At 41.6% G+C, this 22,469-nt stretch overlaps 1 protein-coding gene across 1 annotated transcript in view; it reads right to left on the reverse strand.

Annotated features, from left to right (window-relative positions):
* Positions 1–22,469, reverse strand: part of STK3 (serine/threonine kinase 3) — a 671,555-nt gene that overhangs the window by 164,991 nt on the left and 484,095 nt on the right. Inside the window, exon 9 of the mRNA XM_029591777.1 lies at positions 20,151–20,346. Coding sequence (XP_029447637.1) covers positions 20,151–20,346 — 196 coding nt within the window. The remainder of the gene's footprint in view (positions 1–20,150; positions 20,347–22,469) is intronic.

Consider the following 22,469-nt stretch of genomic DNA (forward strand, 5'->3'; position numbering starts at 1 on the left):
GATAATTCGAAAGAACTTGTTCAGTTTGTGTCCATGATGTTTTAATAGGAAAAAAAAAATTGTATATTATCTACATATAATTTATAGTGAAAGTCAAGATTTGCAAGTATTCTGCACAATAGTGTTACAATGGTGACAACGCAGAGCCTTGGAGTACTCCAGATGTAACTGTCTGTCAGGATGAGATGTACGATTCAATTTTAACTTGTAAAGCATTGTTTGACAAAAAAAGAGTTGAACCAAGCCAATACCTTCCCTGTTAGTCTTAGTGTGCTCAAGCGGTTTAGCAATCTGCTATGGTCAATTGTGTCAAATTCTGCAGAGATGTCTAGCAGCACCATAATGAAGTTAGTACCATGTTCAAAACTACATCTTATGATATCAAAACTAGAGAGCAATAGTAATTTAGTACTATGAAATTTGCAAAAATCAAATTGATATTGGTCTAGTACATTATTGCAGTTAGTGAAGGAGGTCAACTGCTTGAGGGCGCACATTTCGAGGACCTTGGCAATGTATGACAAGGAGGATATTGGCTGGTAATTTGTCAGTGCTGAGAGATCGGCATTATGTTTTTTTTAAGGATAGGCCGAACTATGGCTCTCTGGAGTCTGGGATCTAACCTTCATTAAGTGAGGCATTGACCAATCACATAAAAAAGTTACAGGTATCTGTTTTTATTAATTTTAAGAGTGTTGTAGAACAGGGGTTTAAGTGGCAGGATGAGGCAAGTGGGTATTAATTATGGCTAATTAATCCTACTATCTATGGAGAATCCTGTTTACAGGTAAGCAAACTTGCTTTCTCCATTGACAAGCAGGTATGAAGTAGCCATATTGTCTGAGGATTGCATTATCATCGGTCAAAAAAATTCTTCAACCTTCCTATTGTTAATTTAATAATGTGCAGATTACTTATTTAATATGTAATAAATTCCTTTTATGAAAAATGATTTTGGGGGTAGAAATTTTTCTTGTATCACTGCTTTCCTTCCAAAGTGTCAAATTATCAGATCAATGTGAAAACATTATTGGAGCTATTTTATTCACTGTCCAACTCTACATCTTATAAGACTCCAAGTGGTAAATCTCAACTTATCTTTTCTGAATGTGCTGATTTCCATACCCAATCTTCAGATTTTATTACATATTAAATAAGTATTTAGCACATCATTAACAATAGGGAGGTCGGAGGTTTTTTTGACCAATGATTATTTAAAGCTTGAATGAGAACTGTGATCAACAAGCTGGTTTCTGAGGTCTTTTCCTTCATAAAAGCAGAAATACCTGATTTAATTGCTTTTTATAAAGAAACGGCATAGTTCATAATAGCTCAATATAATATAATCTACTGAGCTGAACACATGAATCACTGGCTTTCCCAAGTAACTAAACAAATTGTCCACGATTTCTTGATCCAGGGACCACTCGTGTGGTTGCAACACTCTGCTGAGGCAGTCCACCAACATTTTCTAGATTCCTGGAAGGTAGGTCACCTAGAGATGGGAATTACATTGTTCTGCCCATCACCAGATTCAGAGGACCTCCTTGCAGAAAGCATAAGAACCTGTACTTCCTCGCTTCTTTAGGCAGAACATGGCCATTTCATTTTCCATCTGAATCAAGATTCTCTTTCCTGTAAGAAGGTGAGAAAAATTCCTTAGAGCAGAGCAGATGGCTCACAGCTCCAGGTGGCTGATTTGTAAATGATTCTCCACTGGGGACTATGATCCTTTGATCCATGTTGCACTGATGTATGTGTCCCATCCCTTGATGGAGGTTCTGGTAGACAGTGTTACTTGATGTGGTGGAAAGTGCAATGAGAGACCCATATTTAGAACCTCTAGAGTTATCCATCACTGATAAGTAAGTAAGTAAGATTGTAAGTAAGATTTGGTGGGATAATGGCTAATAGAGCTGATCCCATTTGCTTCAGAGGCTCCACGTATTTAGATGAGTCAGAGGAACCACATACAGTACTGAGCCATATGTCCAAGAAGGATCAGGCTTGACCTTGTTGATGCTCAATCCTGTTGAAGGAGAGATTTTACTATGCTCATCAGCAATGCAGCTCTTTCAACAGGGAGAAATGCTTTCTCCAGAAGTGGATCCATTTAGGTTCCTATGAATGGAATTCTCTGAGCCAGAACCAGGTTTGGCTTGCAAAGTTGACCAGGAAACACAGCAGACTGGAGGAGCTGATTGGTCTTCTAGAGGAACTCCAGAATTCCTGACAGGGATGGACCCATCACTAGCCAATCATCTAGGTATAGAAACATGCAAACTCCCTGCCAAAGAACCTATGCTGCAACCACTATAAGGCATTTTATGAACCCCCTCGGAGATGCAGAGAGCCCAAAGGGGAACACTTTATATTGGTAGCATGTGTCAGCCACAAACCTGAGGAACCTCAGATGGGTGGGGTGATTGGGGATGTGTGCATAAGCATCATTCAGATATAGAGCACACATCCAATCCTTTGTCTCAGGTATCCACAATCTATGGCCTGAGGGCCAGATGTGGCCCTTGGTTGAATTTCATCTGGCTGCAGGCAGCAACAACAGGAGCTTGATCCAGCCCACAACAGCAATGATGGAGCTTGATTTGGCTGAAGTGGCAGTGGTGGGAGCACATTCCACTGCTACCGGCAGCTCAGATACTTAAAGTTGGAACTGCAAATGGCAACAGATTGGAGCAGCATGGATGGAAAATGTTGGTACAAGGCCACCACTGATTGGCTGCATTATGCACTGTTGGCATTAGTGCTGCTTCTGCAGGTGGAGCCACTTAGGCAGAAGATAGGGTGAAGGACAGTAGCATAGCCATAATACTTTTTCGGCCACTGTGGAAGATGCTGCAGGCCATGGGTAGGAAGGCATTGGTGATACCAAGCCATGGGTCTGCGGGGTTGCAAAGGATAGTGGTTCCTGGAGCTCCCAAATGGGCCTGTATCTCTTCAAAGATGGGGGGGGGGGGCATGGGCATCATCCCTCTAAGGATGCAGCCTCTGGAGTCTTAGAGTGCAGAAATCCTCATTATTATAACCTAGATACTAAGTCTAGGTGTACCTTCCTGGATTAGAAACTCCAAAGGGGGTTTGTTTCATTCTTATCATGAATTTGGCATGTTTTTGAAAGTGAGAGATGTGAGAGGTGAGGAATTGGTAGAGAAAGAAGAAGGATTAGAGAGGTAGCATAATTGTATGGGATGAGTTGTAAGCGCAAAAGTGCACCACACACACAATAACCTCATTCCACCATCCAGTCACCTTCCACCCTCCATGCCCTCTACTTTCCAAGATGGGCAAATATTGAGGAAGATGTGAAGGCAGGGGGCAACTTTGGAGAAATCTAGAATTATTATTGCTGCCACTATCTGCTACACCCCTACCTCCCTCCTTCCCCAGCATTTCAAATCAACAAACAACTCTGAGGATTGCTCTCTGCCCATCTTTGGCTCAGCAAATTCTGAGGAGAACCTTTTCCATTCCCAAACTTGCTACTCCCAGCCTTCTCGATGATTTGAAATATCCTTTGTGGTACTTCTCTTGAAAAGTTTGGAAACACCTACTTTGTCTGAATGAAAGGAAGAATAGTTTAGAATGAGTTACTTTTGAACCTCTCCCAAACCAAGAATTGGTTCAGCCTCCACAAGTCCAGTATAGGCCTCAATCTCAGTTACGGAAATCCTGGCCACATTCCTAGAACATGTAAGAACATAAAATAAGAACATCAGAATTGCCATTCTGGGTGAGAACAAGGTTCATCGAGCCCAGCATCCTGTCTCTGACAGGGACATGTTCAACTGCTTTCTGCTGAAGGAATGACTCCACCACCAGCTGCAGTTGGGCAGATTTAGAAAGGTCTGAGCTGAAGACTGAAATCTGTTGAGTTGGAGGAGGGTGAAAGTAGAATAAGCGGTAGCCCACTGGCTCCTAGTGATACCGTGCTATTCCAAGAGAAAGGACTGAACCCTTCCCCTCACCAGAGAAGATGGGGAGAACAATCTCAAAGTCATCAAAACTAGTCCTGGGCTTAGGCTGCATCTGCTGCTGAGCCTCTGGCTGATGCCTTCCCATCTGTCGACCTTGAAAAGACAGCTGTTGCTGCTGAAGGGTGGAAGGGCTCAATGACACTGAAAAGAATGGAGAGATGTCTTTGGAAGAATGGGCACATATAGCAGAAAAACTGACATTAGGCAGAAGCCAGCTGGTTGCCAGCCACAGCTGATAATTATAGGGTGGATTGATGTTCCTTAATTAGAGTCACTGTCTCTTGAACTTTGCCCACAAACAAGATGTCCCCTGTGCAGGGAACATTTTTCAAGACAATCATGCATTATCCTCAGAGGCTACTAACTTGTAACCACGCAAGTCTTCGAGCTATACTGGAAAGGAATGAATGAGGTGTTTCACACATTCCACCACTGCTTGACAGAAGATTTTCTGCTCTGGATCTAAGATTCTGTCAAAAGCTTCACATATTTGTGCAAATTCTGCAATATGTAGAGCTGGTGAGCTACAATCCAGGGACTCAGCATGGATTCCATGGAATCTTCTTCTACCCCCAAAGCTTTTGAATCCTTCCCAAGAGGCGTGTTGAAGTGATCATAATTGTATTTAGTATATTTCAACACAGAGTCCACCACCATGGAATGATGTGGTAATTCAACCACTTCCAAGTCAAGGAAAGCCTGGACTCATTTTAATTCCAGCTTCTAGGCCTCTTAAAGGCAAGATACTGACATCTGCCACATCCCCGTCTGAATTTTATTTTAAACTACAATAGCAACAGAGGCCACTGGAGGTTGAAGCAACTAAAGAAGCCCATAGATGTTATGGGCAATGGGGATTGAACCTGTGGATCCTGCAGTGGAGCCACAGGGACTCTGAATCACCAAGAACCCTGCAGAAAATACTAAGTGAAGCAAAATTAGAAACACCCGCCTCCAAAAGCTCCCCTACTGGACCAGTATTAGGTGTGCCCCAAAATAGAGGGCTATATAGAGGGAGCTCTCCCGATACACCTTTGCAGGTTCAACAGTATACACAAGAGTTTGCTCTGTAATTTCCTGTTGCCTGGCCTTTTCCTGTGTTTCTAGGTTCCTGTATTGGTCCTTGGCTACTCTCCTGGTCTCTGTTCCAGTGCTTTGTCTTTTGTCCCATTCCTGGATCCTACTCTCCTTCAGGGAAGAGGAACATTTGCTCCCAGAAGCCTGGCCTCTCCCAGACATGCCTTTCCCCAGATATCGTACCTCTTCCTGTCCACAGTGAAGGAGGTTTGACAGTTTGGACCAGCCCAAACCAGAGGCAAGGAAAGAATGGATCCTCCACATAAGACTTATTGTGGTCTCTTTTCTTATATCTGTATTATATGCAAAAACAAGATCCATATGGAATTCAGCAACTAAATGGCTGCTCAGTTAGACCACTAGGCTATGATCATCACCTCTGGAGGATGAGGAACACATAGCCACAATCATGCATGATGCTACGCTGGTGGCTGAGCTTTCAGAATGGAGTCTTGTCCTACTGCAACAGATTATTCCAATGGCCATGCCAGCCATCTTCCTAAGTGGCCATCTTCACAGCATCCAAGATTATTCTAGGCTGCGCCTGCAGTGTCCAAGATTCTGCTCCAGGTTGTACCTGTAGCATCCAAGACTCCTTTCTCTTGCAGCAGTTTCCAAGAACTTGCTCCAGGCTGCTCTTGCTACATCAGCACCAGTGAAAATTCAAAGCAATTCCAGCCTTCTCAACCAAGCACCTATTCTGAGGATATTAGTCTTCCTGGCCATCACTCAGAGTGTACCAGACTTCATAACCGAGCCAGCTATTTCAAGAGTTCCAGCCTTGCAGTTTGTGTCAGCTATTTCTGAGGGTCTCATCCTTCCTAGCCATGCTAGCTACTCCATGGGCCCCAATCTTCCTGCCTGAGCCAGCTACTTCTTAGGCTACAGCTCCAGTAATTCCAGCAATGCTGGCTCTCCATGCTGAGCCAGCTGTTACCATGATTCTTCTCCACACTAAGCCAGCTCCAGTGATAGCACCGCTCCAGGAAGAGTCCTCTCTTGTGACATCTTCATTTCATTTCATTTATTAAAATTTATTAATCGCCTAACACTTAACAAGGCCTAGGCGATATACAAGGGTACATACATAATAAAAACAAAATAAAATACAAACAACAGATTTCAGCTTCACAGAAACCAAGCCGCAAAATACCAAATATTAATGGTACATTTACTATTTTAGACATAAGAGCATATTCCAAAAATTGAATATTCAATTAATAAATCGTCATATATCTTTTAATGATCAGATTAAGAACATTCATGCAGCCTCATTTATCATTGAACGCACGATGAAGCAGATATTCCTTAAATGCCGTTTTAAATTTTTTAACATCTTCTAAAGATCTGAGGTCAAATTCAAAAGTCCATGTCAAACTATCCCAGCAGCCACTGTCCATTCACTGTGAATTCAATGCCATTTGTCTTTATAGCTCTAGTGCTTGGACTGGTAAACTCCAAGTCAACTGCTCTATCTACCCAAGTACTTGCCCTTGTATCAGAGAAGTAGCCCAGTATTATATCCCAGGCCAGGTTCTGTTCCTGTTCCCAGCTTAATAGGATATGGCCCCATACTCACTTCAGACTATACCCTTCAGGGTTGGAACTCAGACCCTGGACAACTTTTGGTGGTGTTTTGAGGCTATCCACTGGAGGGGGGCATTCTGTCAGGGGCAGCATGGATTGAGCCTGCGGTCCCGGATGTTTAAGTCCAAGGGATCCTGCAGTGAAGCCACAGGGACTCAATCACCAAGAACCCTGCTGAAAATAATAAGCAAAGCAAAATTAGGGAGGCTCCTTACTGGATCTGTATTAGTTGTGTCCCAAATAGAGAGCTGTATATAAGGAACTTTAGCCTGACACACACAAAAACGTTTGCTCCATGATTTCCTGTTGCCTAGCCTTTTTTCTGGGTTTACTAGTTACTGTTCCAGTCCTGGTCTTTAGCTATTCTCCTGGCTCCTGCTCTGATCATAGTCTTGTTCTTTGGCTACTCTCCTGGTTCCTGCTCCAGTCCTGGTCTTCAGTCTCATTTCTGGATCCTATTCTCCTTTATGATAGAGGAACACTCACTCCCAGATGCCTTGCATTTCCTAAGTATGCACCTGCCCAGACACATTTCCCTATCTCCAGTGGAGCAGCTATGACTAAAGATGACTGTCCTTAAAGGTATTTCATTAGAAATGAAAAGGACCCAACAGGGATCCTCCAGAAGAGAGGTATGCTGTAGGACGTCCAGCAGAGGATCTGAGGAAATCCACATGGAATCTTCTTCCATCCCCAACCACGGGGGAACATTGAGCCATGACCCCAATGATGATTAGGGCGATCAAGGAGGCGATCTTCAGTGAACCAAGGGGGGGAAACATCTAGTTGGAACTCAGAATGAACTGATCCCTCTTCTTCCCCTTCCAATTTATGAAGGAGTTCCCTTAACGATGAGAATCCACCACTTCATAATGAGGAATTTGTTTTAACTCAAGAAACTGTTAAGGAGAGATATACACCAGCACATGATATTGGGCAGCCTCACTATAAGGAAAAATTTCCTCCATTTTGAACAGGAGAAGCTTTAATCTCCCTCTTCAGTCTTCAGGATTTAAGGAGGAAAATAAATTCTTCACTATTGATACTGATAAATGAGTTCCCACTAACTGAAGGACCCTCTGCCCAGAGAAAGAAAAGGAGACAGCCTCTTCGAAGACTTACATCAGCTCATCCTCATTGAGTGCTGCCAGTAAAGCCAAACAGGAACTTAGTGCTATGGCAGTGACCAGCTCTGAAGCAATGTGCGCTAGACAGTCCCTGGAGAGTGCTAGTAGTGTCTTCTTCCATGCCATAGTACCAGCAGTAGGACTCTTGGACTTATGCGCTGAGGCTCTTTGCTCAGACACCACTGACAGCAAACTGGCATTCCGCATTGCGTGTGTAGATTGTGCCCTGAATGCCTGCTCCATGTCAATGACATAGATGGCACCCTGGTATGCCACAGGGCTAGGTAAAATAAATGGCCTAGTGCCATGGGTATCTTCCATGCCATGAAGAATGATGGAACCTGCATCAATGAGGCATCTCCCTCCTCAGCGTCAAGGAGAGGACTGCTCCGGTGGAGCCCTGCGCTGACACTACTGCATTTTCTTCGGATCCAAGGGAGATTTTGCTTCCATGGCAAGTTTCTTTTCAAATTCTCTCTTTGCCTTTTTTATCAATGCTTTGCATCTAACTTGCTAGTGCTTATGCTGTTTCCTGTTTTCCTCATTCAAAACCCTTTTCCATTTCTTGAAAGATGTTTTTAGCTATTACAGCCTCTCTCTCCTCACCTTTTAACCATACCAGTAGTCATTTAGACTTCCTTCCACTTTTTCCTTCCTTCCAGATGGTATTTTTAAATATCCATGAAGTTTTTCAGTTGCTCCTTTCCATTTTCTCTTAACCATTTTCTTCATTTTATCACAGTCACCTTTTTGAAAGTTAATATTGTCCAGTTATTAAGTTGAATTTGATATTGTTGTGATCACTATTGCGAAGTGGCTCCAACACTATTACCTCTCGCACCAAATCTTGTGTTCCACTAAGCACTACGTCTAAAATAGTTTCCCCTCTTGTTGGTTCCTGTACAAGTCCATGAAGCAGTCATTTATTTCACATGGAACTTTACCTCTCTAGAATGTCCTAATGTGACATTCACCCAGTAAGTAATGGTGTACTTGAAATCAACCATTATGATTGTGCTGAAGATTTGGTTAGCTTCCCTAATTTCTTTCAGAATTTCATTATTTGTTCATTCTGGCCAGGTGGATGTTATACACTGCTATTTTTATTCCCCTTTTCACCTGGAATTTCTATCCATAAAGATTCAGCACTACATTATGTTTCCTGCAGTATTTTTATCCTGACTCATTGCCCTCTTTAAAATATAGTGCCACCCCTCCACCAATTTAATTCATCCTATCATTTCAATATAATTTGTACCCTGGTATCAGTGCCCCATTGGTTATATATATATATATATATATATATATATATATATATATATATATATATATATATATATATATATTTCAGATGCCAGTTATATCTACCTCTTCATCCAGTGCTACACATTCTAAGTCCCCCATCTTATATTTAGACTTCTAGCATTTGTATACAGATATTTCAAAGTATGTTTTTTGTTTGTATTAAAAATCTGCTCATCAGTTGACAAGGGTAATTTGGAATACTTCTGCTCTTTATTTAAAGACATATGGTCCACTCTGGCATTTACTGTAGCTTCTCTATTGGGATATCAAAATTTCCCTGTTTTCTTAGTATCCTTCAAAAATACATCATTCCAAACCATGCGCTTCTGAGTGACTGTCGGCTTTCTCTCATCATCTAATTTAAAAGCTGTGACATCTCCTTTTTAAAGGTTAGTGTCAGCAGCCTGGTTCCACTCTGGTTAAAGTTGAGCCCATCCTTTCGGAAAAGGCTGCCCCCTTCCCCAAAACGATGCCCAGTTCCTAACAAACCTAAGCCCTCTTCTCTGCAACATCGTCTCATCCATGCATTGAGACTCTGAAGCTCTGCCTGCCTCTGGGTTCTTGTACGTGGAACCAAAGAGCATTTCTGAGATGGCTGTTTTTAACTTTCTATCTAAAATCATAAATTTGACTTCCAGAACCTCCCTCCTACACAAAGCTAAAAAGAGGAAATTCTCACAGCAGAACTAGGGTATGGTTTTCGTCTTTTTACCCTGAATTGCGAGATTATCTGGGACCTGGAATTCTAACAGGATTATTGGAATTTCTCATATCACATCATCAATGCTTATTTGATGCCGCTATTAAATTGTGCTTAATAGTGTCAAATGCAGCTGAAACGTCTAATTGGACTAATAGACCAGCCCTTCTTCACTTGTTCAAAACTACAGTATACCAAAAGAGATAACAGTAACAACTCTGTATTGTGGCCCTTCTGGAAACTAAATTGATAGTCATCTAAGACTTCAATAGTTTCCATATATTCTTCCAACTGTACCAATTCACACTTCTCTAAAATTTTTGCTAGTGTCAGTAGGTTTAATATCAGGTGGTAGTTAATAAGATAATCCATTGGAAGATTGCAATTTTTCTGCACACGCTCAACAGTTGCCAGTTTTGGGCATTCAGGCACGACCCAAGGACAGGGATCCAACTGGGACTTTGAAGAACGCAACTTACTTATTACAAAATCAAATTCCCGTGTAGTCACAGCTCTAAATGCAGTCTACTTTGGGACAATACAGGTCTCAAATAGGTTATTACTGGAAGCACAATTTGATAAGACTAGTTAACATTGAATATTAACTACTTTTTCTTCAAATAAATTAACCAGCTTTTCACATTGAGGAAAGCAGTTTACATACACTTGAGGCTGGGCTGTCAAATTCTTCACAATAGAAAACAATTCCAATGGGCATTAACTGAAGCAGCCAATTTTTGAACATAGTTCTGTTTGGCCTTCTATAATCCTGTATTACCACCTTATAGTGTTTTTTTAACAAGGTCATCTATGATTTCAGTGTTGGGAAAAATCATAGAAACTATTATAAAGAATAAAATCACATAACATTAGAAAAGAATGATTTAATAGTACACAGCCAGCATGGTTTTACACAATCTGCTATATTTTTTGAAGGAGTTAATAAACATGTAGATAATGGTGATCCAACTGAGGGGGATATAACAGAGGTCTATAAAATCATGAATGGAATAGAATGGGTAAGTGTGAATCGGTTATTTACTCTCTCAAAAAATAGGGGACACTCCATGAAGTTGGTAAATAGCACATTTAAAACAAATCGGAGAAAATTCTTTTTCACTTAATGCATAATAAAGCTCTGGAATTCATTGTTGGAGAATGTTGTAAAGGCAGCTAGCATAGAACAGTTTAAAAAAGGTTTGGAAAAGTTCTTGGAGGAAAAGTCCATATACTATTATTCAAACAGACTTGGGAAAGCTACTGCTTATCCCTGGGCATTAGTAGAATGGGACATATCTACTATTTGGGATCCTACCAGGGACTTTTGACTTGGATTAGTCATTGTTAGGTATAGGATACTAAGCTTGATGGAACCTCAGTCTGACCCAGTATGACAATTCTTATGTTTTTGTTTCCTGTATCTTCTTTCTGCTTTCCTAAATTTCTCTTTGTGAAATCAACTCTTGAGTAAATCTAACAGCACCCCTTCCTTTGGGGCACTTCCTTATACGTAGAGGAAAGGCTAAAATGAACAACCCTTACAATCTCCGTCAGCAGTAATAGCTTGACTCACTGACTTAAATTCTTCCTCTCCTGCATGAGAATGAATCAATTTCTTTTGCCATACATTTACTCATTTCTCATGCTGACAAGACATTTTAAATGTATTAGTTATCAGACCAAATCACTTCATGCACTTTTAAGATGAGTCACAATATTCACCCAATCTGAATGGCAAATTAATAGATCTAATGTGTGCCCTCTTTTTTGAGTTGGCTAATGTATTAATTGCACACAATTTATCATAGACACAACAGATAAAAAATACATTGCACAATTAGAGGACACATCATCCACATGTAGGTTAAAATCCCCAATTACAACAAGCTTCAAAAACCAACCAAGCAGTCAGCTGTGTCATCATACTACCTGGTACCCCTGGAGGATAATATAAAACACATAAGGCCTGATTTTCAAAAGCATTTACGAGCTTCAAAATTGATTTTACACGTGTAAATGCACTTTACCCATGTAAGTGGGCTTTTGAAAATTTCTCTATATGCCATTGACTTGTGCATAGGATTTACTTGCATAAGAGCACTTTATGCAATTAAATGGCTTTTGGAAATTGCTACGATAGTATGTTACATTTACGTTACATCTTTGACAATTCACCTGAGTTTTTCCAGTTGAACATAATAGCGGTTGGTAATTTACATGGGGGGAAAGATTGGACATCAACCCTTTTGAGTTGAATAAATCATTCTATAAATAATCAACACCCCTACCATCCCACTTAAGTGGGCATACCTGCTGTAAGTAACAATAATCTTTTGAACAGAATTGATTCAGCAGAATTATGTCAAAGTCGTAATGCCATGAGTCTGTGATTAGAAAAATATCTAGTTTATATTGGTCTATAACATCTACTAAATAGTCATCCTTCCCCCACACAGATCAGACATTAATATATTCTACCTGAATATCTCTGCTAAAATTTCTCTAACTTAGCCCACTCCTATTCATTGGAAGTCTGTGCAGATAGCTAGGAACATTTATTTTCAGTTTTTATTTTTTAAACTTTTTCCCTGGAATTTATCAGGGTTTAAAAACAGGAGAAAATCAGTGGAAGAGCATGACTCATTATTCAGGGAAAATATCGAAGTTTTATTTTGGTGGCAGGACAATAAAACAATATTAAGCACTCACCCAACTCAGCAACAACCCTATCTCTACTCCCATCCCCTGCCTAGCATGACCCTTTCCTGTCCTACGCGCCTGAGAATCTCGCTCTTTTCCTTCCCATTGCAACAGCATTCATCCTTACTAGTGGTGGCTCTAGGCTTCTCCTTTCTCCTTTGGCAGCATGCTTAGTGAGACTCCTGCATTTTGCAGCACTGCACTTCTGCTTTTCTGCAGGGCCAGGGGAGTTTGCTGGGAGGTGCTTCTGCTGGGCATGGCACACTTCAAATGTTGCATTGGTGGCACCAAGCTGCAGATGGGGAAGGGGAGGCAGAACTTGAAACTCCACCTTTATTTAGAATACTTATATTGCGCTGGTTTTCAAATATAGTATTTGTCCAAAGCGGATTACAAAATTTCATACACAAAAAAATTGATTTTTAAATGATTAAAAACTACACAAGCATCATACACATCAGTGGCACTGGAGGATGAATGCTTTTGCTGGTGGGGTGGCGTGACTTGAAACACTGTAGATGCTTTGTTCTGAACTGGCTAGAGGCCTTGAGACACTCACTGCAAGCTACTCTTTAATCAGCCTAAAATTAGGGTGAAAATTGGTTCAAACTAATCATTACTTTTGTTAAAATTCCTGTATCTGGAATACTTCTTCATCCTCAAATTCTACATTCAGTGCTCTTGTTCTCCTTTCTGGGTTCCTGGATTCATGGTTTGCTCCTGCTCTGCTCCAGGCCTTTCACTACTTGTACTTATCAGATGCTACCCCTGCTTGTCATGCCTTGCTGGCCACCAGCACTGGAGGGCTCAACCCGAAGGGAAGGTGGCTGGAACAGGCAGAAATCCCTTAACCGTTGCTGGCTTGGATTTGACTTTCCTGGCATTAGGCCACTCGTTTCTGGGGCAACTCATGGGTGACAATCATCACACTATTACACATAACTAAACAGCATAACAACTGCTTACTAACCTTACCACAATCAAGAATCTGAAGCCATTGCCAAAGTATGTAGTTCAATGTCCCAGATCAGAGGCCAAGGTCCCACAAAAAGGTGGGCCCTCAGGAAGGGGCCCACCTAACAGGCCACCTGTTTATACCAGCTCCACAGTCCCTTTCCGATGATGTCACTCATTCCTTATGGGCTCTTCTCTCTCAGCAGCAGATCGGGCAATTGCCAGGTAAATTAAAGTGCTGTAGTACAGAATAGCAGTGAAGATAGAAGCAATCCAGGTAGAATGGAAGGCATAGTTTTCTAGTGGACCTAATGGGCCACCTCTTTATACCAGCCCTCTTGTGTAAGCAAGAGGAAGAAAGTTCCTGTTTGAATTGCTTGCAGCAATGATGTTAGTACACAATTGGGATGGATTAATATGTATAGATTGTTACAAGTCAGTTTAACTCTTCTCATTGGACCAGAACATATTAGAGCACATTTCTTAATCCAACAAATGTCAAATTCAAGTCTATTAGCACAGTATTTGTTGAGTACAAGACAAAAGAACACAATGGACTGGTTTGGTTTTTATGGAGAATATCTTTTCTTTACATCAGGATGCACATGTTACACTTCCCGTCCGCGTCAGACCCGCGGCAAGGCCCCCTCACCTTTCTACAGTGACTCCAGCTCCTGGTTCTTCCTTGCTGGCGGTGGTGGGCCGTCAGCTCTGTCCTCGGACCTCCTCCAGAGCCTCTGGCCCTGCTGCAGTCCATGGCGTTCCTGGTCCAGCCACCATGTCCATTGCTTCTCGTCGGCCCTCTCCACGTGGCCCGCGATGCTGCTGCTCGGCGCCGCACCCCTCCCCCCAGGCGCACGCGTGCATCACTGATGTTTAAGTAGGGACCGTGGCGGGAACCTAGCTGCGGCCCCAGATGATGACGTCAGCGGAGTTTCAGTATTTAAGCGCAGACTCCGCTCCCTAGCTTTGCCTTTGCAACAGGTTTCCTCGCTGGTCGAGTACTCCTTGCCTCTTAGAGATTTGTCTCATCCCTGCGTTCCTGTTCCTCGTTTGTTCCTGGTTCCTGTCTCCTTGTTCCTACCTTGCTCCATAGCTCGAATTGCCTACACGGACTTTGACTCTGCTTCGCCTGACCACACCATTGACTCTCTCCAAGCCCGGACCTCTGCTTCGCCTGACCACGCTATTGCATATCTCCAGACCCAGACCTCTGCTTCGCCTGACTACGCTATTGCTTATCTCAAGAACCAGACCTCTGCTTCGCCTGACCACGCTATTGCCTATCTCCAGACCTCTGCTTCGCCTGACCACGCTATTGCTTATCTCCAGACCCAGACCTCCGCATTGTTTGACAACACTTGACTATCTCCTTGATCAGACTTCAGCCTTGCTTGCCTCTGCTTTCAGATTGCCACCAGCACTGACTCAAGCCTGTTCCTTGATGCCTCTTCGGCTTACTCCCTAGATGTGGTCTATTCAGGCTTCAGCCTGCTCTTACTCGGGTGTCCCTTGTCTGCCTCCGTTCCATTGGCGCCCGAGTTTCCAAGACACTACCTTGTCCAGAGTAAGACTGTACCATCTCTCATCTGCTGTCTCTGGGCTGAACCCGATCTCTACTTCGACTACACACAGAGGCCCACCTAAGTCCAGCCGGCCTCGGCATCCAAAGGCTCAACCTGCGGGGAATGAGGGCTGGTATTGGTGAAGCTTCAGCGGCCTCTGTTCATCAGCCCACTCCGCCTGCCGATGGTGGGGACCTTATGTTACGCTAACCTCGCAGATAGAAGTGGAACCGCCGGTTAGACCGCTTACCTGGAGGTGAGAGAAGTAATACACCGTCCGAGTCAGGGCAGGCAGCAGGCAGCGATATCCAAAACACAGTCCGAGTCAGGGCAGGCAGCAGGCAATCAGGAACAAGAAGCAGATAATCCAAAGGCAGGCAGCAGGCAGCGATATCCAAAACACAGTCCGAGTCAGGGCAGGCAGCAGGCAATCAGGAACCAGAAGCAGATAATCCAAAGGCAGGCAGCAGGCAGCGATATCCAAAACAAGGTCCGAGTCAGGCAACAGGCAGGAACCAAAGGCAAAATCCCCCGACGAGAGCTCAGAGAACAATCGTGGCCGAAGCAGTGAATCAGGGAAACTGCTCCCTTTAAATAGTCAATTTTCCCACGCAGAGGTGCCTCTGCCGGCGTCTGACGTCAGGGGGGGGCGTGGCCAGGGCTCGAATCGCGCGAGAATTGGCTCCTCTTGTCGCGCGGAGGTGCTGGTTGGTGTGCAAGAGAGAAACGCCCCGATCCCTACCCGATCGCGCTGCCGATGCCGCTGAGGCAGCCTCGCTGTTCCCCGGACCTCGGACAGCCCGTCCCACATGCCGTGGCGCCGAGACACGCGCGGCCGAGGTAACACCTTACCTACGTAGGTCCCTACCTATGGGTTGCGTCAACCCCACCTTGGCCCAAGAGTCCACCTCCAGCGCAACAGCACATGGAAGGTATGCTGCTTTGTGCTTGTCAGAACAACAATCTGCTCATTACCACAAACTGACTACTGGTTTGTAAGATAAAGCAGCTCCACAGCAAACAGGAGCTTTGACGGAAGGTTTCTCATGAAGTCATTTGTAAGTGATAAATTGCAAACTCAGCACTCTGGTTATTTTTGTTATTGAAACCATTATCACTCATCAATATATGAACATAAGAACATAAGAAATTGCCATGCTGGGTCAGACCAAGGGTCCATCAAGCCCAGCATCCTGTTTCCAACAGAGGCCAAAACCAGGCCACAAGAACCTGGCAATTACCCAAACACTAAGAAGATCCCATGCTACTGATGCAATTAATAGCAGTGGCTATTCCCTAAGTAAAACTGATTAATAGCCATTAGTGGACTTCTCCTCCAAGAACTTATCCAAACCTTTTTTGAACCCAGCTACACTATCGGCACTAACCACATCCTCTGGCAACAAATTCCAGAGCTTTATTGTGCGTTGAGTGAAAAAGAATTTTCTCCGATTAGTCTTAAATGTGCTACTTGCTAACTTCATGGAATGCCCCCTAGTACTTCTATTATTCGAAAGTGAAAATAACCGAGTCACATCTACTCGTTCAAGACCTCTCATGATCTTAAAGACCTCTATCATATCCCCCCTCAGCCATCTCTTCTCCAAGCTGAACAGCCCTAATCTCTTCAGCCTTTCCTCATAGGGAAGCTGTTCAATCCCCTTTATCATTTTGGTTGCCCTTCTCTGTACCTTCTCCATCGCAACTATATCTTTTTTGAGATGCGGCGTCCAGAATTGTACACAGTATTCAAGGTGTGGTCTCACCATGGAGTGATATAGAGGCATTATGACATTTTCCGTTCTATTAACCATTCCCTTCCTAATAATTCCTAACATTCTATTTGCTTTTTTGACTGCTGCAGCACACTGAGCTGATGATTTTAAAGTATTATCCACTATGATACCTAGATCTTTTTCCTGGGTGGTAGCTCCTAATATGGAACCTAACATCGTGTAACTACAGCAATGGTTATTTTTCCCTATATGCAACACCTTGCACTTGTCCACATTAAATTTCATATGCCATTTGGATGCCCAGTCTTCAAGTCTTGCAAGGTCCTCCTGCAATGTATCACAGTCTGCTTGTGATTTAACTACTCTGAATAATTTTGTATCATCTGCAAATTTGATAACCTCACTTGTCGTATTCCTTTCCAGATCATTTATATATATATTGAAAAGCACCGGTCCAAGTACAGATCCCTGAGGCACTCCACTGTTTACCCTTTTCCACTGAGAAAATTGACCATTTAATCCTACTCTCTGTTTCCTGTCTTTTAACCAGCTTGTAATCCACGAAAGGACATCGCCTCCTATCCCATGACTTTTTAGTTTTCGTAGAAGCCTCTCATGAGGGACTTTGTCAAACGCCTTCTGAAAATCCAAATACACTACATCTACCGGTTCACCTTTATCCACATGTTTATTAACCCCTTTCAAAAAAATGAAGCAGATTTGTTATGCAAGACTTCCCTTGGGTAAATCCATGTTGACTATGTTCCATTAAATCATGTCTTTCCATATGCTTTACAATTTTGTTCTTAAGAATAGTTTCCACTATTTTTCCCAGCACTGAAGTCAGGCTCACTGGTCTATAGTTACCCGGATCACCCCTGGAGCCTTTTTTAAATATTGGGGTTACATTGGCCACCCTCCAGTCTTCAGGTACAATGGATGATTTTAATGATAGGTTACAAATTTTAAGTAATAGATCAGAAATTTCATTTTTTAGTTCCTTCAGAACCCTAGGATGCATACCATCCGGTCCAGGTGATTTGCTACTCTTTAGTTTGTCAATCTGGCCTACTACATTTTCTAGGTTCACAGTGATTTTGTTCAGTTCGTCTGACTCATCACCCCTGAAAACCATCTCCGGAACTGGTATCTCCCCAACATCCTCATTAGTAAACACAGAGGCAAAAACTTCATTTAGTCTTTCTGCAATGGCCTTATCTTCCCTAAGAGCCCCTTTAACCCCTCTGTCATCTAATGGTCCAACCGACTCCCTCACAGGTTTCTTGCTTTGGATATATTTTAAAAAGTTTTTATTATGAGTTTTTGCCTCTATGGCCAGTAGGGTCCCTCTACTGACTATTTGTCTCAAGTATAATCAACAATGGATGTTTACCATTTCAAACAAAAAGCACATGATATCCCAAATATGGTCATGTAGTTCCTGTGTATATCTGTTTGTGACATTCAATAACTCATACAACAAGAACTATCTTACACACACAAATAAGTTCTCTTTCTCACACACAAAGAAGAAAGAAGGCGTCATCTCTAACTCTGAAACACCTACCAAAGTGACAAATTAGACTGACTGATTTTTGGATGAGAATTCCTTTTTTTTATTAATTTATGAGATAGCTAGCTAAAGATTTAAAATGTCTGAGCAGGCTACAGCATAGTAATCAATACAATTGGGTATTTGCATAATACTAATAAAATTATGTTATTCTCAGAAATTCTCTTTTTTTATCTATCACTCCACAGCATGTTTCCTGAATGTTCTTTTTTTTATTGAGAGTCAAACAATGCCTCATGCCAAGGCTATGGAATCTTACCCACCAGTGCCTTACTTAGGGCCTCTCTTTTCCAGGTGTGGTGGTGTTACATCCTAGAGAACATATGACCACTGTTGTAGCAGTTGGAGAGGTCATGGTCTGGGCAAGGCCAGCAGATGGCATGGCTATCCATGATGGATATCCAGCACGCATAGATGCAGGCTTTGAAGCCTATAGACTTCTTGGACTTTTCCATACTCACCTCACTTTTTTGTTTTAATTTAAAAGTTCTGTTTGAAGAGCTGCCAAAGCAGCAGCAAAAACTTTGAGGCAGTATTGAGACAGTAAAACGATACTAAAGCCAAAACCCAAATATTCAAGAGAGAGACTTGGACAAATCCATGCAGTAGATCATAAGAAGAAAGTCTGAGAGGCTCAAGAGGCAGTGTGCACATTCCCACACATGCTCAGTAAAGTCTTTATTGAGCTCTGAAAGCTGGGTCTGTGTTGGTACTGTCAAATCATGTCACCCACACATTATGTCTAATTCACGATTAGCTGTCAACTGAGAATGCTTATGACTTAAGATGCATTATGATTTTCTCTGAATACTGCTAACATTTCCGCTGTTATCACAAGAATTACAAGTATAAACTGCAAAGCAACTTAAAAGAATGCATTTTGTGCACTCTCCCCACACACATTCTCATGTATACTCTTACGCACATTCTCATGTATACTCTCCCCACTTACACACTCTTTCCCACAATTCTTGCACCCAGCATACGCCACTCCTCACACATTCTCACACTCCACTTTTGCACTCTTTCCATTCCACTCATTATTTGCTTTCTCCCTATTCTTTCCCCCTTGCCTCTCCCATGCTCTCCTCCCATTGCGCTTGCCTTGGAAATACTGCTAGCCCTGCAGCTCTGTCCAGGTTCCACCTACATTTCTTTAGCTGGCAGGGCCTCAAAATTCCCATCAACTCCACTGCTCCAACCCTACCTCCACCTCATTTTCTTTGGCTTGCAGGACCAGAGAAACCATATCAATTCCATTGCTCTGGTCCCAGCTTTGCCTTCCCTTTTTTCACCTGGTGGTGCCTGGGAAATCAACCAAGTCACTGCCCCAGCTGCCAGCTCTACCTCCTCTTCAGTTGGCAAGCTCGGAAACTCCATAAGCATACTTATGTATTTAGGTTTGTCTGCCCACTAGTCCCTGCCTGTGAGATCAGAGTCACAGATAGATGGATAAACTTAATATAAATATATTTCACAGCATAAAATACACTAAAAATGAGATCTATGAACAGCTCTCCCTAGCTCATATTATACAGTTTGGAAGAGGGATGAGTGACCATGAATCAAACATGAGGCTCTATGGACCTTCTCTAGTGTTTCCATTACTTCAGTGCTGTACAGAATATACTAAAGCAAACATATTTAGCGAGAACTTATTAAAATTACAATTTTATTAATATGTGAGTTAATTTTTTTATTGTCATAGAAGAAAGCAAATATCTCAATAGTATGGCTTAGTTGACAATAATCCTCTGGTTTTATTGGTAACTATTGCATAATAATGTAATTACTTGCAATGTGGCAATTATAAGAGATAAAAAAGAAAACCTACTCTTCATAGTTCCATCTTCTTCTTCCTCATCATCATCACTATTTATCACCATGGTTCCCAGGTCCGACTCCAGCATACTGCTGTTATGTTCTATCATTGTTTGAGCACCCTCGCTCATTGTGCTTGATGCTCTCATGGTTTCGGCACTTTCTGAACTTGTTTTCACCATAGTGTGGGAGTCCAGTTCATCTTCATCCTATGCAAAGTCATTGAGAGCAGGAGAAAAAAATCTATGAACACAATATAATGCCTGCAAAACTTTTTAAAAAATCAGAATAAAAACTCTTCTCTAATTATAGTAACTAGTCAATGCCTCATAGGACTTAAAATATATTAGGAAAAGAAAGTATGTATTTCACAGTCTTAACATCTTGCTGCCAACACAATGAGTAAGAAGTAATGCAAAGGATTCAAATGTCCAGATTCCTGGATTCTCCTTTTGGCACTTGCTATGTGCAACCCTGTGCTTCAGTTTAGGCATCTATAAATATATCATAAAACTGTCCCATCTCTAATCTACCCCTTCTAGTGTAAAAGACATTTGCATTGCAGATACTTGTTTTGGTGTTTCTTTTGTCCTACATGTCTAAAACATATAAGAGTCTTGACTGGATGATGTTATAGTACATTAAACTAAATCATCCTTTTTTTTTTTTTAATACTCAGATCAAACTATAGATTTCAAATAACATCATTTAGTTCTTATATCTATGTAATTTATTTTAAGTGATTTTTGTTTTTAAAGGCAGGAAAACATGTGAATAACTTGTAGAAAGAAAAGATCTGCTGAGCAGATGGTTCAGCACTGTTGAAAAGAACAAATTCCATTATGGGATAGAATAGCGCTCTCAATCAGCAGCAGTAATGTTACTGGAATGCAAAACAGAATTGATGATAATCCAGTTTATGAATCATAGCATCCATATGGAATACAAATATTTAAAAACATTATAAGAAAATATTCCCCAACCCTCCTCTCTATTCCCATCTCCTTTACTGAAGTAAGCTTGTGTACAACAAATCAGTGAATTAACTAGTAATTAAAGTTTCTGAAGCATTAGGTCAGCCTATATGTACAAAATCTGGTAGCAATAAAGCTCTTCCAGATAAATTAATTTAATCTATAGTATATGTCACATATGTTCAAAGTATTTGTCAATAGACAGACGGAGTGAAATTTGCAACTCGCTTCTCTGAGAGGTTATTGGTCAATTTTTGTAATGAGAGAGAGGGAATGTTACACATTTTCTTCCATGATAGTTTTCCACCATATCTCTCAACTCTCTTCCCCTATCTGCCTTAAGCATGTCCAAAATATTTTACAGTGATAGTGGAGCCCGGATGCAATCATACCACTACTGTTTAGGCTTCTAACCACTGTTCCGTGCAGATTATCCCAATCATACCACTGCCATTTTGTGCTGAACCACCACTTTGTTCAGATTACCCCAGTGCCTTATTATCCTCCTCCTCCTACATAGGATCTGCTGACTTCATCTTATGCTTTTTTTTTTTTTTTAATTCTGTTACTGTTTTTGTTTCCACCATCTCCTCCAGGAGAGCATTCCAAGTATCCGCCACCCTCTTCATGAAAACATCTTTCCTGACACTGTTCCTGTGTGTACCCCCCTTGGAGATTCACATCATGATGCACTAATTTTATAATTTCTACAGAAAAAAAAGTTTTATTCATGTGCATTAACAACTTTTAATTATTAAAAACCCTCTATCATATCCCTCTATCTCTCCTCTTCTCCAGGGTATACATTAGGGTGGCCCTTAGTGGTATATGATTTTGTGAACTGAAATATTTTTAATCTCCCAACCCCCCAAAATTGTTCCAATCCATGTAAAAGTACTCTCTGTAAAATTTCTGCTCAATCAGTTAATATTAAAATGGCCCCCAAAGGCCCTGAAGTTTCAGACTTTAACAAAATCGATATTTTTTATATTAAACTGTTTTTTTCCTATCATACTTTTTTCAAAAGAAGTATAGAATATGATTGAAAGATAATTTAATTTGCAATAAAAAATGCTTCTGGAAGCTTATGGAAGGTTCTACAACCACCAAGAAAGTTCTGAGGCCTATATATAGATGGCGTTATTCAACAGCTCTGGCAGTTTTCTAAGTACAGATACAGATTTCAAGTTACAGTTCTATTCATTAAAGATTTTAGTAAGTTCTCGTATTAGTGAATTTGTGCTTTGCGAAGTGTAGTTCATTTGTGCGATATAATGGCATGGCATCATCATTATCAAATTCCACTTCAAGACTTTCACACTGCTTACAGAAAGATTACGAATGTAGTCTCATCAGAA

This window comes from Rhinatrema bivittatum, chromosome 2 (assembly GCF_901001135.1).
Source record: "Rhinatrema bivittatum chromosome 2, aRhiBiv1.1, whole genome shotgun sequence".
NCBI lineage: Eukaryota > Metazoa > Chordata > Amphibia > Gymnophiona > Rhinatrematidae > Rhinatrema > Rhinatrema bivittatum.